The following is an 18,353-nucleotide window of genomic DNA, read 5'->3' on the forward strand; positions in this document are numbered from 1 at the left end:
TTAGCGCACCTTCAGCGAAGCCTTTTGGCACGAAACTGTCACTGCGCCAAGCTGGATCTGTCGACACCTCCCCCTGCTGCGCCGCCACACCCATCTCAGCGCACCTCGGTCTGCCAAACTACCAAACTGAGCGCGCCTCGGGTTGCGCTGCTCGAAACTAGCTCTGCGCGGGGTTTGCCACCCTGCGCCACCTGCGCTGCGCCGGGAAACTAGAGCCCATAATGTGCTCTTCACCAAAAGTAATCCCATTTTAACAACAGAGTATTATTATATTTCAGTAAGGGCCACTTTAGTCAAAGAAAACTTTATTTCTATTTGCAGTTTGATATTTGGCAGTATGATTCTATTCTGGGACCTCTCTGCCCTTCCACGAGCCCACGTGGAAAGCTGAAAATGGAGAGAGCACACCTCTCTGCCTTTCTATGTGCATATGAGGAAAGCCTGACGCAGAGAGAGCAAACCTCCCCGTTCTTCCATGCACCTACATGGAGAGCCTTAGGTGGAGAGAGCAGCAGCACAGACCCCTTGGGCACAGAGCAGAGCAAGCGTCAATGACAATCAGAAATGACACTGATAGTCAGACACAGCATAAAAAAGAGGAGGAGCTGGGGTGGAGGCGGGTTGCAAAGAGGCTTGCAGAAGAAGCAGCAACAGTAAGCAGGCTAAAGCAGTTTAAATAGGGCACCCTGAATAAGATTTTCAAATTGGTTGCATAGAAAGGAATCATCATTAATCATCAGTTGACACCCCTCTATCAATCAGCTGATTGGGCTGCTTGAGATCTGCTGATGTAGGTGGGATGTGAGCTGAGCTTGACACCATGGCCTAACAGAATGCTATGCTCAATTAAATTTACAAAAATCATAAATACTTTTCAGAATTTGTATTTATTGATTACAACAAGTTGTTGGAAGTCTTTGGATCTGTGTAATTTTTGACCAGCAGATTTTGCAGAATGCTAATTGTTTTTTTTATTGACCACCACATACTCTTTGCATGTGAACAAAATTATCTCATTTTTTTTCCAACTGGCGCTCAGAGATGTAACATTAGTTCTTCATGGTTCTCTCCTGCATCTTGATTGGATGCTGTTCGATTGACAGACAAAGTGGATCATCTGGGAACTTAAGTGTTGACTTGCTGGGAATGAATAGCATTAATGTTGATTCAGGAAATAAAGGTAAATTAATTGATTTGTTTCACACTTTTTAATAACATACATTTTCATGTTTGGAGTTGGGGGAAGGTATCAAGTACTTTCAAGACAAGAGGCTCAAGTCAATGTCAAGTCACAAGTCACTGGTGTTGAAGTCTCAGTCAAGTTGTAAGTCTTTTTTGAATTTGTCAAGTTGAGCCTAAAGTCATCAAATGTATGACTTAAGTCCATATAGAGTCCAAGTAATGTGACATGAGTCCACGCCTCTGCTTATCACTAACCTGAGGTATGCGTTCCCTCCCTCTCTGCCCAGAGTTTCAAAAGGGCATGGCTTTGGTCCTGTAGTGAGTTGGGGTTTTCTATCCTTATCAGGTTGATCTTCTCCTCACTGAAGTCCAGTTCTCGTGCCAACTCTGTGGAGAAAAGAAGGCATCGCAATGATCATGATCATTGGAAGATTGTTCCGAAACTATGTTTTTTGAGAGCCTGCCAAACATTTGCGTGTATGTTTGGTGTGTTTTAGTGTGTATGTTTGGTAGCTTGATCACTGCTACTAGGGTGTGACTCACCTGCCCAGCTGAAGCCCAGGTGGTCGGCTATAATGGCCAACCGTTGCTCTTTTCTCTCTGCTTCATCCTGTGGATCTACTGCAAATACCACCAGACAGCCATGAGCGGTCAGAGCCGCGAGGTACACCAAATCAAGTCACATTTACAAATGGATTAGGAAAAAAAAAAATCTTCACTGGCTTTCTTGTTCTTGTAGTTTGATGATATCAAATCGTAACTTTGAACAAGTACATTATATGCCTGTAAACAATGGTTGTGATAGATCTATGATTAACATACATTTCAATCAATAGAAAATAAATGACATTACATGTAATAGTTTAAATAATGATTTACTCTTTAGTGACTAAGTTGTTTTCACAAGTTCCATAAAGCCTTTAAGTCAATCTTGAGATTTTCAGCACACAGAGAGGGAAAGAGAGACATCATTATGAACACAAACACAGCTCAAACAACACAGCCACATGGAATCTTCAACTACAATGGGACTTAACTACAAGAGACAGAGAGGCAGCACCTTTACAGCTACAGTGTACTAATGAGGCACAAGAGATAGAGAATAGCCCCTTAAATTGGGGGGATACCTTGACTTTGGACTTTATCATCTGGGATTCGCTGCATCTGTGTCTCAACAGGGTCGTCCCACAGTGGTCTAATGGGAAAGACGTCTCCTGAGGGAGGGAACTGCATCTCAGGGAAAGTTTCTCTTTCTATGACTGATGGATCAATGAGAATACTCTCATCATCTGAGTTGGCAGCTGCAGCCTCTTGTTCTTTCTCTGTCTTCGCCTGTGCCAACCTTGCCACAAGTTTTGCTGCTTCATCGCTTATCTCTTCAAAGAATTCAATGGACTGTTTACATGGCTCACTTTTCTCTTTAGTAGGTGTTGATGAATGAGATGACTGGCCACCTTTGCCTCGGACTGGCAGTCTGGACTGGAAGCCTTTGGACTTGGCTGACTCAGCACTCAAGGGACGACCTTGTTCTTTTTTAGCAGATGGCCTGGTAGATTCCCCTTCACAGAAGCTCTTGGCTTTGGAAGATGGTGTCTTGGTTTTGAAATCCACAGAGGGACCTGCGTCTGTCTCAGATTTTCTCCTTGAATCCTTTTTAACGGGGACCTTAAGTTTTTTGTCTGGGGTTGATTCAACGCGTTTGACAGTAGAATCGGGCTTGGGAGTGCTAGCCTTGATGGGAATTCTAGATTTAGATTCTGAAACAAAGGAGGACTCTTTTTTAAGTGTGGCTGAAGAGGAGGTAGCATGAGATGGAGAGGGAATTGTGGTCTTACCCCGACCTTGTGTAGCAGACTTAGCTTGTGTTTTAACTGGAGTCTTTTTAACACTACTGGAAGCACTTTGTTTAGATTTTCCTGTTGGTTTGGGGGTTTCTATCACTGACTGTGGTTCTTCTGGAGATGAATCGGAGGACTCTTGGCCCTGCTCAGAGTAAACTGATCTAGTGACTGTAGTTTCTGCCGTTTGTAAAGTTGTTATTTGGTCAGGGGAATTTTTGTCTAAATCTAAGCATACTTCATTCACATTTTTGTCTGTTTTAGTCTCTAGACCTTCAGGGGATGTCTGATCTTTCTTTGTAGGTTTTGATGAGGCGGAAATACCCATTTTGGGGATTTTAGATTTGGAGGCATCAGCTTTAGAGGCTGTCTGATCACCTTCAGGTGGGGACTGAAACTGAGAATCAGTTGATTTCTCAGTCTCCTCAGTCTTAACCTCTAGTGTTAGATTGAGGCCAACTTCAGGTTCTGCTGCTGATCTCCTACCTTCTTGCCTGACCTCTTCTAAGATAGGCTCCTCTAAAGGCTGTTCACCTATTTGGAAAAAGGCAAAGCCACCCCCCTCTTCCTCATAACTCCTCTTAGTCATGTCAATAGCTCCACTTCGAGTCATCTCAAAGAGCTTCCCTTCTTGGAACAGAAAAGGGTTGGGCTCACTGGTAGGAGTGCTGTCTTCTGTTGGTGTTCTACCAGGTGTTGTATCCGGAGTTGCTTGCAAAGATTGACGGTCCACCACAAGATTCAATATCTTCTGTTCCTCCTCTTTGACACGAGCTGCAAAAGCAGCATCATCCTCCCGCATGGCAGACCAAGAGTCAGTGTCTACCCTCGCAGTGACACCTTTTGATTCCGTTCTGGGAGGTTCCAGTGCCTCATCATCCTCTTCTGTGTCATCATAGATACAGACCTCTGGTTTGAAAACCTCCTTTGTTTGACCTGTGGCAACAGCTGAACCAGGTTCAGCCTCTGGTGCTCTTAAATGCTCCTTTTGATCTCCTTTCACTTCATCTGTAACATTGCTACCTTGCTTTAGTGTACCAGTCTGTAGCCTGCTATCTCCTATCCTTTGACCTTCTTTATCATCTCCTTTGTCTCTTGACTTCCTTAAGCTCTCCTCCTTTTGCTCATCAGTCCTGTTTTCAGTGTTTGATGTTGCAGCAGCCTTTTTGGCAGTACTGTCTTTTTCAGCTTTTGCAGAGTGTGGGACTCTTTGTTCCTGTGCAGTTTCCAGTTTGGATTTTGAACGATGCTGGTCTGAGACAGAGTAAGGTCCCTCTGAAGTGACAATGGCTGTTGTTCTTGTTGTGCTCTTGACCTCTTTGCTGTGGGATCCTTCATGCAAACCTGCTGAAAAAGGAGAGGGAGGTTGTACTTTAATATGGGGATCAACAAAAAGAGCTAACTTTGAATCTTCAGTGGGTCTATCGAGCCCACATTCACTTTGTGAAAGCCTCTCACTTGTGGGCTCTATTGTTTCAAAACTGTCATCCCCTATTTTGGGACCTGCTGAGGGAAACACATCTTTTCTAGAGTTCTTTTTGCTCCTCGCGTCTTGTTCCATTTCATCAAATGTTTTTATTTTGGCTGCCATCTTAAACATCTCCTCCTCTGGAGTGATTTTTCTCTTAGCGTCATAGCTGTCTGATGTATCCTCTTCTTCTGGGTCTTCAGGGATGGCAGCCGGTTTGGATGGAACAGAGAGGAATGAATGGTCAGGGGGTTTAGGGTTTACCTCATAACTTACCTCTTCAGAACTAGGAGTATCAGGGGAGAGGGGACTCTTACCGGAACTTGTCATCTGAGATGTCTGCTCACAACTGTCATCATCAGCACTAGTCTCATGGTCTCGAAGCAGCCTACCACGTAAAGCATCTTGGGGGAATTCTGTAGCTTTGGAGGGCTCTGGATGGCTAGAGGATTTACTGGGAGGACCTAGAGTTGATGAGAAGGAAGGGTGGCTTTTTTGCTCTACAGGGCTGTTCTCTAAGGAGTCATGGGGGGGTGATTCCTTGGTTGGGCTAGGTTCAATGGAATCTGGGGATTTATGGGAGGAGTTTTCTTCCATGAGAGGACTACCCTCTAGAGAGTCTCTGTGGCTTATTGTCAAAGAGTCATCAGCTAATGGACTGAGAGCATCTGAGTCTTGTCTTAAATGCAGCTCTAAGTGTTCATGACACTGAGAAGAGGATCTAGATGCAGGAGAACCAACTAAAGATAATGCTAGCAGATGATCAGGGCTCTCGTCATCGCTAAGAAATGATTCTACAGTCTCTGAAATTCTCTTTGTAAGCTTTTGAGGTTTGGATGGCTTAGCCTCGCTTCTCCTAACAGATATGGACTCACTTGTTGTGTGATCATCTGCAGCCTCGCTGGAAGAAACAGGGAGAGTCAATTCTGTAGACAGTTGGTCACCAGTGGTCCCTACACCAGAGTCTCCAGACTTCTGTGTGTCTTCACTTTCTTTTTTGATTGTTGTGGCAGCTGCTGCAGATGTTGTAGTAGTCTGTTGTCCAGTTTTGGGAGAAAGACACAGACTCTCTGGGCTTGTGCCTGGAGTGGCAAGACCCTCATGTTTGTAACTGTCCTCAGAGCTCAGATGAGCGTTACCATCTCCAGAACTGGCACTTAGTGAGTCTGCCACACCCTCATGTTTTAAGCTGTCAGAGCTATCATCAAGGCCACCATTTCCAAAGTCTACAGTTTCAGCTAGCTCTGAATGGGTGGCAGCAACTGACTTGGTTTCTATCTCTTTGTCTTGCTGAGTGGTATTTTTCTTGCGAGGTTTGGAATCCAAAGATACTTCTCGTTCTTGAGAGACACGTGAGGTTGTTGCTTTGGTCATGGATTTTGACTGGATGGTGTCTGATTTTGTGGTTTTCTCTGATCTTGACATAGTGGATGTTTTAAGTTCGAATAGCCCAGATTTTCTCTTTGAGGGGTCCTGCCCCGTTTGGAATGCTTGCATCAGCTCTTTAACTGACATGGTCTCCTCAAGTTTTTCAGATTCAGCTTTGGGGGATTTAGGTGGGCCCTGTTTTGACTTGGGGCTTTCTTTGGCTTTTGGAGAGGGTTTGCTCATAACAGGCAATTGTGAAGGTTTGCTTCCAGTGACCTTTTTGCTTTTCTGTTCTGCTTCTACTTTCTGTTGTAAGGCTTTCACTTTGTCCTTTATTGACCCAATGGGAGTTTCTTCAACCACTGGGGATACAGGTGATACTGGGGAAGGGGCTGTAGGCACACTTAGATGAGCACCTGCCTCTGTTGATTCCTCTGCCTGCCCCTGCTCTTTCCCCTTCCTTCTGACTGGCTTTTTAACATCACCAGCAGTTGCTTTGTCATACACTTTGGTTGGAGTAGATGGTTTCGCACTTTTGCGTAGCACGACATCAGTGAATTTTTCTTGGATGGCTGGTTCTTTTTTAACTTTTATTTTGGAGCTTATTGGTGCATCCAGGAGGTATTCTTTAAGGTCACCACTGTCCTTTATAGCTTTAGGTCTGGGAGCCCCTCTGTTGGCTCTACTTTCCCGTAAGACAGGTTCTTGAGTTTCTAATGCTGCCATGTTTTTGGCCTCCTCTATCTCAGCATCTGAGAGGAGAACCCACTCCTCCGCCATTCTAGCTGCTTTTGCTGCCTCCTCTGCTGCCTCACCCTCATATGTTCCACTCCTTAGTATCTCACTGACTTTCTCTAGGTCCTCTTTGACTTTCTCTAAGTCCTTCTCCATTATTTCTAATGGCTCCCCAGAAACATCCTCAGTCCCTTTCTCTAGACCGCACCCTCCTAAGGAAGGGGATTTCTCTGTGGAGTCTGCAGTCAAGATGGCAGTCATTTTGATCAAATCTTGTTTCATCTCTGACACGTCGGATAGGAGGTCTGGTCCTCGAATCAGGTCTGATTTCAGGTGTGACGCTGCCGTCTCTTCATCTTCCATATGGAAGAAGAACAAGTAAGGAGTAAAGAAAATCAAAAATCCAAATGAAAGGAGACAGACATTGGAGAATGTGGTCAGGACAAGATTGGAGCACAGTGCAGGGGTCATAGGACAACAAAATTCACAAAGGGTTCTACATTAGGGTATCAGAGGAATTGGGCTTATACTTTCATGTGTCTCTGGGGAACAGTGGTAAAGCAAAGGCTAAATAATACTGATGGAAAAGGATATTAGCAGGAAATAACTTGCTTATACACTCAGCGCATCCACACTCACAAGACAAAACTAGAAAACAAAACTAAAATACATAAAAAACAATACTAAATGTGAGTGAAACCATGTAACCAAGATACCAACAAGTACAATGGAAAAGGGTCACCAAAGGAGACAAATAAACAACATCAAGACATCTCAAGATTGCTCGGATGTATGACAAATGTCAATGTGATAACAGGCAAAAATGGCTTGAAAACAACCTAGGCTGCTAGTTACATCTATCAAAGAAAGCCAGTGATAACTTGAAAGAAATTGATGATTTGCATGCTTTTCATTCTATACAAAAACAAATCATTTACTTTCACGGAATTTAAGGAAGATATATATATAAATATATGTTTATTTAAACATTTGAAATGTAACTGAAATGAAAACTGAAGTAACAAAAAACACCTGTGCACAAATCCATAAGGAAATGGTTGTGAGGGAGGATTCCAAAATCAGGACGCCAACAAAATAACTCCATTAACAAGACCATACATATAATCATACAGACATACAAGCACACACATACACATACACATTTATGTAAGGCAAGTTATTTCCATGCAAAGCAAAGGGAAATGCTGATGGACAGGTTTCAGTGAAAAGTGAATGGAGTGAGAGGTAAATTTGAATCAAATTAATTAAATCTGCAATTAGAGGATAAGAGGTGCTTATGCTCAAGAGCTGCTCATTAATATGTCTTCATTCAGTAATGTGGTGAGTTCATGGTCCATTTACACAACTACTGTTATGACATACAGTATCAGTATTATCTATATTACATATCACCTATATTACTCTTTCCTGAAAACATATACAGTACATGTCATTTTAATCCCTGATGTCATCCATGTATGTTTCATGTATAACATGGGTTGTTTTATTATGAGATTAATTTATACGCTCAAGTATATTGTATTTGCCTGTTTCTATTTCAGTCATTTTCTCATTTCCACACGGACAAGGCAAGGATGGAAGAAGGGGAAGGATTCAGAGTGGCTAAGGAGGTTGATGACATTTTACTTTACCATTAGACTACAAGACTACAGCTAGAGGAATAATAATATTCTGGCCTCTAATATCCTGTAACTGGGTGCTTGCACAATCACTATTACCCAGTCCCAGGAACTTGAAGCCCAAACGACGTGGGTGTGAACAACTGATTTTCTTCCAGATTTGCTTTAATGAAGACAAGTCACATCACCTTGTCTCATCTCCTTTAAAAGCTGCTCTCATTCCCTCCTAGCTGCCCAACCTTTTCTCGTACCAACTCGTCAAATACTGCCACTTTGTCAGTGGACTTCAAAATATGACATGCAAGGAAGCCTCCTGTATCTGTTTTGGACATTTATGGATGGCGCGTCAATTTACCCGTCACATGCCCTGAGTCTTCTCAAAATAAACTTCCATTTTCACAGGAGATGTTTCTGCTCACACAGTGCGTATCATATCGTAGCAAAAGGTGCCTCTGTGCATCTGTGTCTGACGCCAACATCCACTGACAAAGTGGCCATATTTAATGATTTGGGATGTTGCCCGCTGTCCCTAAAATTGACATGCCAGGTGCGTATACTACTGCTGCAAAAGGTGCCTCTGTGCATCAGTGTCTGACGCCAACATTCACTGACAAAGGGATCAGATTTGATGACTTGGATTATTGCCCGCTGTCTCTAAAAGTGACATGCCTGGTGCATATCATACTGCCATGAAAGGTGCCTCTGTGTGTCAGTGTCTGACGCCAATGTCCACTGACAAAGCAGTTGTATTTGACAATCATATCGTCGTCAAAGGTGTCTCTGTGCAATGTTGTCTGATGCTGACATCACTGACAAAGCTGCAGTGTTTGACAAGTTGGGAGTGAGAATGGGCTGAGCTGCCATATAATGACTAAACTAACTGCAAGGGATTGGAAAACATACATCCCACAAGCAGCTGTGAGGGACATTATTGGCAAGAGTCTCACTGATTTAAGAATTACAGAGTCTGTCATTAAAAGTTGTGTTTTGATGTTCATTTAAATCTGCACTTTGAAAAATTAGATCAAAGTGAAAATTACGGTTTGCAAAATACGTGAAAGGGTTGTTTGGTGATTTCAGAGAGCTCAAATTGTCCACTAAACCACTAAATTATTTTGGTCCTTGTTCAGACTCTTGTGGTTTGTTTTTTTTTATATGCCAAAACAAATATGCAAACTACACTTTGCCTCTTGAGCTGCATATCAACAATCCTAGTTGTGTCACTCCACCCACCTCAACACAAATGGGTTTGTTTAGAGCCACTAAATGATCAAACAGGGACAAGCACAAAAAAATTAACACAACGAAATTAGCACTTTGATTAGCTAGGACAGAATTAGAGGCTGCCGTCACATAAACATCACCACAGTATGAATGCATTTAATTTAATACACGTATGTAGATGGCAGTGTTTAACCCTTTCACCAAATGTCCCTAATTTTGAAAGGCGAAAGAGTTAAACTGGAGAAATTTGGATAGTTGAGAAATCAAACAAAAAGTAAAAAGTGAAGTTAGGCCTCAGGAGAAACAAAACATTGACATGGGGAGTTTGTGTGACAAGACAAAAGTACATGAAGCTTAAAGGGCTTTGATAAGATGTAGATGGTCTACGAATTAACTAATTCAACTAAGGCAATGCTGGGGGTGTCAGTGTATCAGCCTGGTTATTATTCTGCAAACGCTGTTTAACTACATCAGACTAATCATCCATATAATATCAGTGTTATTGTCATATTAGCTTGATTAATATAGACATGCAGTATTATTAGCAAATCTTTTAGTACTAGTTATAGAGGAATATTGAAAGGAAAAAATGTCTTACATTTCTCTAGCGTTCCATTGGTCTGGGGAAAAAAGGAAAATAGATCAGGGTTAGTCTTGTTTCATCCACTGTATATGCCAAATATTGTAAAACTGTTACTACTTTAGGAAAAGAACACAAAGGACACACATAACAACAGCAAAAATGAGCCACTGACAAATCACAATCTAATTTACTACAATACATAAAATATATCCAACGTATGATATTTGACTACTTGTGAACATGTCCTTTATTTAGTTCTGATGACAAGACAGTTGACAGGATAGATCAGCAGAGCTAGTTAGTAGAAGAGGGAGGGGGAAGCTGTGGCTGCTTTTACCTCTTCCTCTTGCTCTTGGTCTGAATCTGACTCCTTTTGGGAGCAAGAAGCAGCGAGAAGCAGATAGATGTACAGATAGAAACAACAGCAAGGGGAGAAAAAAAAGACAGTGGGCAATGCGTGGTTACCATAGAAACGAAGACAACCAGTCAGTATGATTTCAGGGAAAGCTAAAGAGGTCTTTAAAGCAGCATTATGCAGATTCATTTAGTTAGTTGAGTCAAAAAACAGTGTAGTGCCCTTACCTTGCAGTACGATGGAAGGGTGATGTTGAGGTTGCATATGGCATTTTGGGTGAGTGACCTGTAGTTCCTGGGTTCTTTCATAAAGGACAGACGGCCACATGGCTCCTGAGTGTTATCTCTGATCTGCAGCAGTTCAACATTTGTCAGTCAACTGTTCATCAGGCAAAGTCATGATTGATTAGAATGTTATAAGTGATCACAATTCAGTTTGATGAATTGTTGTTGACACTTGCTGCATATATTAAACATACTCTGTGGTTGTTTCTTTGGGAAATAGATAAAAAATAGTACTCGCTTTTATAAAGAGCGCTAGTCTGTTCTCCTTAAAGGCAAAGAAGCTGAAGAGATGGTGCTGGCCACTTTTGGTGAGAGGAACAAGGTTTCCAAAGCAGTCTGCATAGATAGGTTTGCCCTCTAGGACCTGAGAAATATAACAACAGGCAGATGAGTATAAGAACTGAATACAAAATTCAATCAATGAAAACACACCCAGTCCCTTATTTGTTTAAACAGTGGTTTTTCACTTTTTCACTTCATGGTACCATACTGGTCAGTCTCAGACTAGCAGGTGATACTGCTGATCATGCAATTTTGTTGAAAAATGTGTGGGATACTGCCTCAGTAATGGTCTAAAATGCCTCAATCTGGTGTCTACTTGATCTGTGGTATTCCCCGGGGCTTCACCCTGGACCCTCATTTGTTCCCAGTGTACACACCTTGACTAGGATGAATATGAACCCACACAACTACCATTGTTATGCAGATGATACACATATTTAAGTCCTAGTAAAAGCCAGTGGGGAAAGCACTTGTACCATCTTATGTCTTGTTTATCAGAAATCAAGTGTTTGATGACACACTTCCTCAAGCCAAATGAAAACAAATCAGAGAACTGTATTTGGTCCTTCCCCAAGTCCACTTTACACTCCCCACTTTACTCCCTGTCTGCAAACACCAAACCTGTAGAAACTTCGGTGTAATCTGGGACAGTGATCTCTCGACTGACAAACAAGTCACAAGACTTGTCCAATCATGTTTCCTCAAATTAAGGAACATCCTAAATCAGGTCATTTGCTTCTCACGGTGGTCTTGAGAGGGTTATTCATGCTGTCATATCACCATGTCTAGATTATTGCAGTTCATTGTATTCAAGGTAAAGGCAAAACTTAATCTTATACCTTTAGCTGGGACAGGGTTAAAGGGTTTTTTTTGGGGAGTTTTTCCTTATCCGCTGCGAGGGTCATAAGGACAGAGGGATGTCGTATGCTGTAAAGCCCTGTGAGGCAAATTGTGATTTGTGATATTGGGCTTTATAAATAAAATTGATTGATTGATTGAAAATGCAGCTGGTAGGCATTTTAAGTAAAGTGAGCTACACCTGCCATCAGCTGCAGTTGGTGAGACATTCCTCCCCAACTCTCCTTCCTCACCTCAACATCTCGGCTGCGAGCCACCTCAGTGAAATTCTCTTGCTGCTCCAGGGTTTTGTCAATCTTGTCATCTGTCATGCAGAAGCAACGCAGTCTGGCCTCAATGGGATCGTGGGTCTTGGCAAAGATGACAAACTTGGCCATATATGGGACACAGATGATCTCTCGGTACACCTGAGTGGAGAAATTGACAGATTCCTGGACCTGTCGACAGTCTATCAGCCAGAATCTAGAAAGCAGAACAGATGGGGATCAGAAAGAACCAGTGAACTTAGGTCTCTTTTGGCTGCAGAATCTGAATCACTTGAACACAGTAATGCATATAGTTGTGCTACAACAGATGCTTTTTGTGTTACCTTGCAGACACATTGGTGGTGAAGGAGACACAGTCGTTGATGAATGTTAATGGAGTGGTTCCTGTTATATCCTCCCATTGAGCAGGTGTTGTTCCACCTGTACATGGACACAAATGCAAGGTTGACATATTAGAGTATGAACATGTGTCTTGTTGGTCTTTTCACAGCTTCGTGTGTGTATTTGTGTGCAGTCTCTAACCAGTTATACTACAGAGCAGTCGTAAGGTGGGGGTATCCCCTCCGAAGCCATTTAGGACCGGGTCGGAGTTGCTCTTGGGGACAGAGATGGTCATGGTGATGGGTTTATGGAACTTCCTCCTGCGTGGCTCTAGGGTGACGATGGGGCTGAAGGTGGCCTTGCTCCCCAGTATCTTCCTCACTACATCCACATTCACTGGCTGGGCCTAGGAGAGTATACAGAGCATACTTTGTAATGTACTAGTATTCCAGCATGTTGTGGAATTACAGGAATGTACATATATTTTTAGCAGGAAATAGTATGGACCATTTCTACCTTGACAAACACAAATCTTTCAGTAGACCCCAAATGCTAACTGTGTGGCTACGGGAATAGTAATGTTGGTTAGTTGTCAGGTGGTTGATCCACCACTTCTGTCTAGACTAAAATGTTGTGGTAGGCATGGGATGAGCTGTGCCTTAGTAAACTGTCCTAGATCAGCCTTCCTTTCTAGTGCGGAAGTCAAAGAAATGTCACAATTTAGCAAAGGAAGCCTCGCACACAGAATAAAAATAGATTTCTCTAGCTTTCTCTTTTTCTAGAGCTAGGAATGTGCGAGACATTATATTATTATATATATATTATATTATATATAATATTATTGGTACAGGCAGACACACACAACATCTCCACCCACCAGGGACATCTGGACAATGCCACAGGTTTTTTTCCTTGCCGCACTTCTGCTACATGCACTAATTGCAAAAAGGTGAATACTTCTACAAGTTTTGTTGCCAAAATTGAGTATAAAACATCATGTAGCTCCAGGATTGTTTCACCTTCTTGCATGCACCAAATGTGGCATTCAATATGTAGGTAAAACATGAAGACAACTTAGATTCAGGATCAACGAACATAAAATGCCATTCGCAGTGCCGATTCTAAATCAGCTGTTGCTAGACACTTCTCATTTGGTAATCATTCTACATCAGATTTGGCATACTGTGGCAGTGACATGATGGTACCTAATCACCATGGGGGTAATACAGACCAAATTCTACTCCAGTGTGAGTGCAGATATATCTTAAACCTTAAAACACTTCATCCCATTTTCTGTGATGCATTTTATTGTTTTTCTGTACTAACTAGCCCCACTTTTCAGTGTTACATTGTGTTCCAGTGTTCAATGAATGTATGTATGTATTTATGTGTACCAGCACTTGCTTGTGGCTATGCTTTGTAGTGCTTGCTATTGGACTATTGGACTATTGGATGATGTGGCCTGTTGGTAATTGTCTTCATGTGTGCTTCCTCAAGCTGCTGATGACTGACCAGGTGTACCTGTACGAGTGACCTATGTATAATGGTGAACCAGTATGCATGCCTCATTCTGCACCGAGGCAAGTCCAACATGGAAAGAAACGTTTGCACTTTTTGCACTCTGCGCACATTTGCACATTTTTTTCACTGTCTGTGCAACTCTGCAACATGTAAAATAGAGATTTTTGAAGTCCAGACTTCTTTTGATCTGTGTGAGGCTTCCTTTGCTACATTTAGACTAAAATTTTGTATCAACCAGATGGATAAGCATTGATGGGTTGACAAATTTAGTAAAGACATTCTAACGATTTTTGATCACTTGACTTTTCATCTAAAACCACCAGCAAGTTTCTGGTTTGGCATGAAATCCCTTAACAACTATTGGCTTAGCTGCCATACAGTTTGGCACAGTCTTTCATGTTCCCCATTTATATTATTTTGAGATAACAGTGATTCCCTGACTTTCATCTAGCATAATCCACTGATTCAACTTTTGCCTGGTATTCCACATTTAAAACCTACTTTTTGATGTTTGGATGGTTTGATATCTGAGCTCCAGATCTTGAGTATAACTTTTTAAAGCTTTTTATTTTTTTAAGATTATTTTTTTGGGGCGTTTTGCCTTTAATGGACAGGACAGTGTGAGAATGGGGGAGAGAGAGAGAGTGGGGGGGTTACATGCAGCAAAGGGTTGCAAGCCGGAGTTGAACTCGCAACCGCTGCAGCGAGGCATCGCCTCTGTACATGGGGTGCCGGCACTATCCACTACACTACCGACGCCCCACTTTTTAAAGCATTTTCAAGAAATTCTCACCAGAATTTGCAACAGCCCGGCCAACATTTGTATGTGGAGCCCATGTGGGTAGTAAATGGGCTGAAAAATGGGCCCTATTTTGAATGGTCCATGTGTTTGATATTGGCCTCATGCCAGTTGCCCACATGGACTCCACATGGGTCATGTTAAGGCTTACCTGGGTACAAATTGGGTATGGGTCCAAATGGGCATCTTATCTGGGGCTCACTTGGGTAAACCTACCCATGAGGGTAAAATTCTTTGTGGGCCAATATGGAACCTGTGGACAGTCCCATATAGGGCACATTTTTCAGCCCATTTACTACCCACATGGGCCCCACATACAAATGTTGGCTGGGAGAATGCTTTGAATAGACAAATACAAAAAAAAGGTTAATCTAAAGTATATACATAAAAGGGTATCACAATCTATAGCAGGGGTCTTCAACATTTTTTAGGCCAAGGACCCCTTGGCTTAAAGAGGGACTGAGCAGGGATGTATAAAAGTGAGTTGCACTTGAGATAATTCTCTGAATATGTTTGGGTCTTCTCTTGTTTGCCTATCACTGCTAAGTCAGCAGCAGTTGTAGCATGGCTAGGTGCATTAGACTTGCCCACTTCACTTTTGCCTGTGTTTTCTGAGGTGGACAGTGTGTCAAAGTCTCTTGCTCGAAAAGTTACAAAATGATCCATTGCAGCTCCAAGACTGTCCATACACTTGGAATAATAATACGGCCTATTGGCCATTACATTTAGCTAAATATTAGTAGTAGTTCACCTCAGCATTATGGTGCCGCACACTGATTTAGTGTAAGCTAGCTAACATGACTGCACAAGGATTCATAAGTAACTATTAGCCTATCACTAATGTTGTATACTGTAAATTGAAAGAATTTTTATTCTTTATTTATGAATAGGCCAATTTATCTTCACTAACAAAATGCTGGATTCATGTTAATGTGTATTATTTTTAGACACATTTTAATTAAAAATACAAAAAAAAACTTAAATTAAAACTTAAGTTCATTCATTCATTCATTCATTCATTCATCTTGTAACCGCTTCATCCTCTTGAGGGTCGCGGGGGGGCTGGAGCCTATCCCAGCTAAAACTTAAGTTAAATGGTAAAATAATAATTTGGCAGCCCACGTGCAGTAACTCTTAGGACCTGCAAGGTGGTTGCGGCTGCACTGTTGAAGACCCAGGGACTATAGTAATGCTTTTGTGAATTACCTGCAGTCCAACCCTGATTCTCTTGGTGAGGGCCCCCTCAGGAAAAACTGCCTGGACTTGGGGCACAACAGTGCTGCTCAGGATGCCTCCTTCTGGACCAATAAGATTACTGTCTTGCTTGATGCGCGACACCACCGCAAAGTATTGTGGGAAATCTCTAGTGATGATGCGGCAGATGCGCTTCCTTTCCAGCTCCTCTGGTGTGTCAAGATCTGGAGATGGAGGGGCAGAAAGGGACAAGAGTCAGGGACAATAATGAAGGAATATAGATATGCATTCATACTTTTATGCTCCACTATCCAAAACTCTTGGTGCAGTCTGGCACACCATCAGAGACTAACCCTCATCCATGCCATTGAGTATCTGGTTGAGTTCCTCCTGGGTGTGTTCACAGTGATGCTCCTTCCAACTCTCTCCGGTCTCACTCCTCAGAATCACAAGCTCCCTCTCTTTCCCCCGCAGGGCAGCAAAGTGGGGGATCTCCACAATCACAGGACTGAAGGGGTAGAGGCCAGTAAGTATCAGTAAGTATAGAATGTCATAGAAGATAACAGTGTGTATCTAAGTGCCTCTTTGCATGTGTGTGTGTGTATCTAGCAGGTTGCCATCTTTGGTCTCATTTACGTAGACTATTCTTGGTCAAGACCATTATTTGGTGTCAAATCTAGATTTTCCTGTCTTTCTAAAATTCAAAAAGGTATGTTTTTCTTTACAACGTTTTTGGCGCCACATGTTTGTTCTCTAGAGGCTCAATAGGTCGGGCTGGGTATCCATACTTGATGCCTTTAAGGTAACGACCATAATAAGCCAGTACCAAGTAATATTAAAACTTCTCCAAACGTTGTCTGCATCTGATCCTTTTGTACCCAGATCTAGAAAATGACCTTGTATGGTTTTGCTTGCAGCCAATCATCCTAAGCGTTCATTGATATAATGTAACGTTTGACTGGCCCGTTAAAGGGTTTGAGTTTTTACTTATTCGCTGTAAGGGTCCTAAGGACAGAGGGATGTCGTATGCTGTAAAGCCCTGTGAGGCAAATTGTGATTTGTGATATTGGGCTTTATAAATAAAATTGATTGATTGATTGATTGATTGATTGATTGATTGATTGATTGATTGATTGATACTGCAGCAGCTACAACCCATACAGTCTGTGGTGTGGTAAAATCGAGTGGGGTGTGTTTGACAGAGTTGGCAGTTCAGCTTGCCGAGATATACTGCACGCCTGTGGTGTCTGGTGCCATTTCATGCAACTGAATGCTTCCATTTCCAAGGGTATTGAATGAAGTGGGGAAAAAAAGATATCTAATTAAGTACTCTATTGGTATTGGTATCACAGTAAGGGTACTGGTATTTGTACTGGTATTGTCATTTTTTAAAAAATAAAAATATACCCAGCCTTATGCGCAGGTAATGTTTACGTCTTTAATACACCTTACATAACTTAGTTAATGTTTTAGAAATACTTTTTGAGTAAGTACAAGATGAACGCAAATGAGACAGTGTACTGACTTCAGCGTTGCTATAGTCAGGCTGTTCTCAAGCACAGTTCATACATTTTTCTACGAAAAGTAATGCACCTGAATTCATACATCACAAGTAATCATTAGCCAATAATGTGTGCATAACCCATGAATTTTGGAAGGCTGCAATCACAGGACTGATGCGCTGACTTTCCCCTGAGACTTTACCTAGGAGACCAGTGGTTGGAACCACGTAAACTCGAAGTTAACTTTTAGTCATTTCCTTACAATGTTTCTTTTCCTTAAAGCTATAGTACGTAACTTCTACAGGTCCGTAAATGTCCGTTTCACCCAAGCCACAACTAGAGGAGATGACACAATGCTGATTAAGCCGATCGGCTCCTGTAACATCTCGCGGTATTTTTCAACATATATATCATTTTTAGTTTGCGTGTCGACCGGCGACATTCCCGCGCTGGCGCACAGGAAATGCTTCCTCACAACAAGAAGGGAGGGGGAGGAAGAGCGGAGAGTGTCATAGCAAGAGGTAGAGCGCAGGTAGAAAGAGAAAGCAACATGGCGGAGAAGCGGCCGAGACACGGTTCAGAAGTGGATCCTACCACAAAGAAAAAGCCTGGACGTTCGGCTGAAGGTCTATTAGCAAAGAAGGAAAGTGACCGACGGAGAAGGCAAACAAGGATTTGTATTGGCGTCGCTTTTCCTCGGTGGAGAGCCCTGAAGGAAGAAATTGGGCTGAGGGCAGACACGGATGTTGCCTTGCTGCTGTTGGATAAGTAAGTGACTTGGTTTATAATTATATTATGAGTAGTATGTGTTGCTGTTACATGTACTGGACCTAGTACTTTATTATTTTCTTGGAAATGGTGCTATGAACGTAATGTAATGTTAGCAGCCTGGTGTTCGCCACGTTGTGTAGCATTGTGTACACGGTGTGAAGC

At 42.2% G+C, this 18,353-nt stretch overlaps 1 protein-coding gene across 1 annotated transcript in view; it reads right to left on the reverse strand.

The window, feature by feature from the left end:
- ank2b (ankyrin 2b, neuronal) overlaps positions 1-18,353 on the reverse strand; it is a 157,526-nt gene that overhangs the window by 33,035 nt on the left and 106,138 nt on the right. Inside the window, exons 31-43 of the mRNA XM_050066933.1 lie at positions 16,272-16,426; positions 15,931-16,142; positions 12,606-12,810; positions 12,407-12,503; positions 12,051-12,279; positions 10,916-11,041; positions 10,621-10,743; positions 10,376-10,408; positions 10,054-10,075; positions 4,806-6,947; positions 2,310-4,367; positions 1,726-1,803; positions 1,438-1,569 (exon numbers count right to left, since the gene is read on the reverse strand). Of these exons, the coding sequence (XP_049922890.1) occupies positions 1,438-1,569; positions 1,726-1,803; positions 2,310-4,367; positions 4,806-6,947; positions 10,054-10,075; positions 10,376-10,408; positions 10,621-10,743; positions 10,916-11,041; positions 12,051-12,279; positions 12,407-12,503; positions 12,606-12,810; positions 15,931-16,142; positions 16,272-16,426 (5,612 nt within the window). The remainder of the gene's footprint in view (positions 1-1,437; positions 1,570-1,725; positions 1,804-2,309; positions 4,368-4,805; positions 6,948-10,053; positions 10,076-10,375; positions 10,409-10,620; positions 10,744-10,915; positions 11,042-12,050; positions 12,280-12,406; positions 12,504-12,605; positions 12,811-15,930; positions 16,143-16,271; positions 16,427-18,353) is intronic.

This window comes from Epinephelus moara, chromosome 17 (assembly GCF_006386435.1).
Source record: "Epinephelus moara isolate mb chromosome 17, YSFRI_EMoa_1.0, whole genome shotgun sequence".
NCBI classification, from domain to species: Eukaryota; Metazoa; Chordata; class Actinopteri; order Perciformes; family Serranidae; genus Epinephelus; species Epinephelus moara.